This window comes from Penaeus chinensis, chromosome 3 (assembly GCF_019202785.1).
Source record: "Penaeus chinensis breed Huanghai No. 1 chromosome 3, ASM1920278v2, whole genome shotgun sequence".
NCBI lineage: Eukaryota > Metazoa > Arthropoda > Malacostraca > Decapoda > Penaeidae > Penaeus > Penaeus chinensis.
In genome coordinates, this window is record NC_061821.1 from 1,886,223 (window position 1) to 1,891,222 (window position 5,000).

General features: G+C 33.1%; 2 protein-coding genes across 3 annotated transcripts in view; one reads left to right on the plus strand and one right to left on the minus strand.

The window, feature by feature from the left end:
- Positions 1-4,311, plus strand: part of LOC125041986 (uncharacterized protein SYNPCC7002_A1628-like) — a 5,662-nt gene extending 1,351 nt beyond the window's left edge. Inside the window, exons 2-8 of one of the 2 annotated variants that reach the window (XM_047637452.1) lie at positions 326-463; positions 1,360-1,533; positions 1,888-2,047; positions 2,779-2,972; positions 3,113-3,268; positions 3,531-3,642; positions 4,089-4,311. In XM_047637452.1, coding sequence (XP_047493408.1) covers positions 1,468-1,533; positions 1,888-2,047; positions 2,779-2,972; positions 3,113-3,268; positions 3,531-3,642; positions 4,089-4,249 — 849 coding nt within the window. In that variant the 5' untranslated portion in view covers positions 326-463; positions 1,360-1,467 and the 3' untranslated portion in view covers positions 4,250-4,311. The remainder of the gene's footprint in view (positions 1-325; positions 464-1,359; positions 1,534-1,887; positions 2,048-2,778; positions 2,973-3,112; positions 3,269-3,530; positions 3,643-4,088) is intronic. The other variant, XM_047637440.1, reaches the window with a different exon arrangement.
- A 461-nt stretch (positions 4,312-4,772) lies between these two features.
- LOC125041997 (histone deacetylase 8-like) overlaps positions 4,773-5,000 on the minus strand; it is a 7,383-nt gene continuing 7,155 nt past the window's right edge. Inside the window, exon 7 of the mRNA XM_047637461.1 lies at positions 4,773-5,000. This exon is cut by the window's right edge and continues 407 nt beyond it. The gene's annotated coding sequence lies outside the window, so the exon portion shown is untranslated.

Consider the following 5,000-nt stretch of genomic DNA (forward strand, 5'->3'; position numbering starts at 1 on the left):
AGAAAACGAATCTAAGAATTGTAATTTTGTGTGTACTTCAGTTGCAAATGAAAGAGAAGAAAGTTATTTGACACAGAAGTGTGAGAGAGTGTATAGAGTGAAACTTGTTACAGGTCTGACTCTTCTCTTTTATTTTTTATTTTCTATGCTTATAGATGTTTCACTTTTAGGTTTGGTATATAGTGTCACTACAGTAGCTTTATTCCACAATATATACCAGGGAAATTATAACACAAATCTTGTATATATTCAAGCCAAAATTATGAATAATGCTGATTTGCAAATATAGACTTTTGAGCAATTTCTTGGGTCTCCTCTTCCTCAGTTATATCATGGTTCCAGTTGGTGGAGCATCAAGAGATGGCTGTCAGTATAGCAGTCACGATCATAACTGCTACAGCCCCTGTACCTACAGTTCCCTGGCAAAGACAAGCAAAGTGCCATCTTGGACAGGCCCCTTACTGTAATGACTAAATGAGAGGGAGTTCTACCAGCTTAACCGTGCCATAATTTCTGTGTTGGATGTTTGTTGACCTATTACCAGAGAACCAGGGGGCGTAGATATTGCAGCAATCTCTTGATGTTATGTTGCTCTTAACCCAGTCAAGTTTTTTTTATGAAGTTGGGTGGTGACAGGTGTGCATCAGTACACATGTAGTCATGTATGGAGGTGATTGTCTGGGTGGCTCAACATCCCAATAGAATCATGTTTGTGTGAATTAGCCCAAAGGGGCCTATGCAAGAGTATGGCATGGTATAGGAGTACTAAAGCGTGAACTGCCACTTAACCTTGTCATCAGTAAAATATGAGAGCTCAGAACAGGCAGTTAGTACATAATGAGTAATTAGAACCATTTACTTTAGTAATGTAACTGACATTATTTAGATGATTTCATCAGTAGAACATCTTGATGATGTCACCAACATGACATCTTTTAAAAGTCATGACATGTAAATTATATCATCCATATGATATCATAGTACTTAACCTCACATTTCCTGGCATAATCTAGAAAAATACAAGGCAGGATCTTAGCACACAAACCTATTGTAAGGGATTAGTGGTAAAGGTTACATTTTCACTGGAACATAAATTTCAGCATAAGTAATAATTTACAGGTAATCTGGCCTTGCTACTTTAATCATACCTCTTTTAGTTCCTACATAGTAGATAGAAATTACAAAAAATACATTTAGGAAATAACAGGAGTCTAACTAATGATATTTTGATATGTAATAGGACAAGGAACATAGCCAAGGGGAAGAAAGTAACTAGGATAGTTCATTTTCTGAATCATGGATTATAACTATTTAATAGTTTTGTTCTAACTTGCCTGTTAATGATTATGACTTGAACAGGACCATCTTTCTGAAGAGGAGTTGGGTCAGCTGCAGCGCATCACTCGCCTCCCAGTCGTCCACCATGAGGGTTATGTGTGCCCTCTCCCTCCCAAACATCGATTCCAGATGATGAAGTTCCATCACTTATATAAGATTCTTATCAAAGATGGTGTTATTGACCAGCAAAAGCAGGTTTGTATTTTATTTTGAATATAAAGTGGATAATATTAGATAATTCCAGTTGTGTATTGTGTAATGTTAATTTGATTTTAAAAATGTCTTTCTATTTTGTCTTTAAGAAAGGCATAAATAAAACAGTATCACATATATAGAAACTTCAAGCCATCTCTTTTTCTGGGCTATTTATTAGTTAGGAAATTTTTCTTGAGAAAAGCACCAAGCTGAGTATCATATCATCAAAAATAGAAAAAGAAAAAGAAAAAAAAAATAGATAAAATTATTTCAGGATGTCATATTTCTCTTGCTATAAAGGACCCTTATGATTGTTTTTTTTTTTCGTTTTTTTTTCTTTTTTATCACATTTAGGTCATTGAGCCCAAACAAGTGAGTAGAGAAGTTGCAGGAACTGTACATTCAAGGACTTATGTGAATAAGTTCTTTGACGGCAGCACAAGTGAACAGGAGCAACGTGTGACAGGTTTCAAGTGGACCCCAGGACTTGCAAGTCGGGTTAGGTATGAGACAGGTACATTCTGGCTGGACTTTTTTGATATAGGGTTTGATCCTGCTTTTGATGTATCCTTTATAAAGTTGTTTTTGATTTTGATTTAGGTAGTTAAAAAAAATTACTTTTTAGTTTTCCCCCATAATATGCTCAAGGTAATAAAAAGGTATCAGTGTATATAGGGTCTAATACTTGCTATAAACACTTAATACTCACAGATGTTGTCATTAGTTCATGAAGGCCAAACCACTCAGCCACTAATACTTCATTGTCCTTCATTAGATGATGTCAGAGTTTTTTACATCTCTGACATCAGAATTGTTTTGTAGGTTATAGAGAATTGTGTGAATTTATTAAGTAGACTTCTCTTTAAAATGTTGAAGAAAAGACTGGCTGGTTTGCATTGTATTTTTTTGTCCTAAGTAAATAAACTCCTGTATATATGAAATATCTTGAAAGGAACAGGGAAATAATGATAATGATAATTTTTGTTATAACTTCACTTCAATAGATAGTTGTTGTACAGTTATTCTTATTCAAGATAAAACTATTTTATCTGATCCATATGTACATCTTAAGTTCGAATATTTTATAGTTTCCATGCCATTCTATTTTGGAACTGATGGGACAGTGTAATAAATAAATAAGAATAGTAACAAATTTATTAAAGATAATTGGAAATTGAAATTGTATGAGTATATATGAAAAGCTGACTGTAATTCACTTCAGTATTAATCAATATCAGATTACAGGTGGGACACTCCTAGCAGGCAAGATATGTTTGGACCGTGGCCTTGCTTGCAGCACAGGTGGAGGAACACATCATGCCTTCCCTGACTATGGTTCTGGTTATTGCCTCATCAATGACTTGGCTGTCACTGCTTACAGACTCATAGAATCTGGTTTAGTGACAAAAGTAATGATAGTAGATTTGGATGTTCATCAGGTAAAATGTTTTATTGGTTTGGAATAAGTTCACCTTAATGTTAAAGACTGATTTTACTGATTTTAATGCTGTGATACAAAATGAACGCTGTTTGTATTTACTTCTTACTTTTTTTTTTTTTTTTTTTTTTTTTTTTCAAGGGTGATGGTACAGCATTCATATTTCAAAACCGGCTAGACATTTTCACTCTCTCTCTCCACTGCCAAAATAATTTCCCGCTTAGAAAACAAGAAAGTGATTTAGATGTTGGTTTGGACGTTGGACTGGGAGACACTGGCTACATGAGAATCCTTTCAGTAAGTAGACTTTTTTCCCTTTAGTATAATTTCTACGTTCAGTTCTTTGGATTCAGTAATGTATATATTTATATTTGTGTTGATTAGAAGCATATCTGATTCATATATGGCATTCACAGTATTATATATATATATATATCTCGGTATCATTAAGGTGACTGAATATAGTGTGCAAATTTCAACTCTCGAATGGCTGCATGAGTACCTAAATACACATGTGCAAGTACTTCAAAAGTGTATAATCTTTTCTTTTTTCTCTTAGGAATATTTGCCGGCCACAATAGATAAGTTTCACCCAGACGTCATTTTGTATGATGCTGGTGTTGATCCACATGAGAAAGATCAACTAGGAAAATTGAAATTGACAGACCAAGGTAACAAACCTTTTTTTTATGTACTTCTCTTTATGCAGATACTTTTTTTAGGAAGCTTTTTCAGAAATGTGCATTTAATAAGGACACGATTATACATATACCTTATATGATTTAAGTGTAAAATAAATACAGGTAGAAACTGCTAATACAGTAGAATGGAAATATGAAATATCTGATTATATGATTTTTGTTAAGTTCAATCTACCTTTAAAGTAATAACTACTTTAATATTGATATCTACAAATTGCCTCATTACAGTTTGTTTCCTTAGATATCATATGTAAATGTGCAGTCTTTTTGTAAGATGTTAATTGACTATTGCTATGAGGGTATATAACCTACATAATGTATAGACCACACTTTCATATGTGAATTCTGTAGGTACAGTGGTAAAATTATGATGTATGTGGAAGCAGCTACATTTAATTCTTTCTCTTTCTAAACAGGATTGTACAACCGTGACATGTTTGTCCTGAAAACAGCAATATGTCGAGGTATCCCTGTGATGACGGTGATAGGTGGGGGATATGATGAAATCTTAGCTCTTTCAGCCAGACACAGTATCATTCATAGAGTTGCGACAGAGGTGTGGAACAGCTATTTGTAAGATTATTTTATAATACTTTTAATAAAAATCTCACCTGTATATTAATAAAATAACTAATAGTTTATTTTTTTTATTTGTACACAAAGCATTTAAATCCCTACAGCACTTGAAAGATTTGTAGAAATGTTGGAAGGTAGAAGTGACTCCAACAAGTTTTATATTTGATATCTGACATTAGAAGTCAGTACATAAAAATGGCACCATTTTATTGCATCTACACAATCAACAGTATAATTATTGGCTGTACATAAAGAAAAATATAATCAGCTTCAGAAAGAATAGGAGAAACTGTATGGCTAATAGTAGTATACTGCATACTCAAGATAATCTCATGGCACAGACTACATTTAATGACACGAATGTAATGATCAAGTACTATTGGACTTTCACTGTGTTGTGATATCCCTGTGATTGATGGGGATATGACATGATTATTGCTTACTCAGCCAGACTCAAAAACTCATTCGTGGACTTGCAATAAAATTGTGATGTTAAAAAGCATTAGGTGAATTAAAAACATTTCTAAATAGTTTATTCTTTATTTGTTAAAAACACAGTAGAATAAAACATAAAAATATATAATGCACCTAAAAGACATAACGGAAGAAAGATAAACTATGAGTATATTATTTAACACTGTTGGAAGTCATGTCAAAACAAGGTACATTTCAATATTTCATAGATGTTATACTGACATTTCATATATTAAAAGCAGACTACAGCAAAGTAGTAGTAGTAGTGAGGAGAAGAA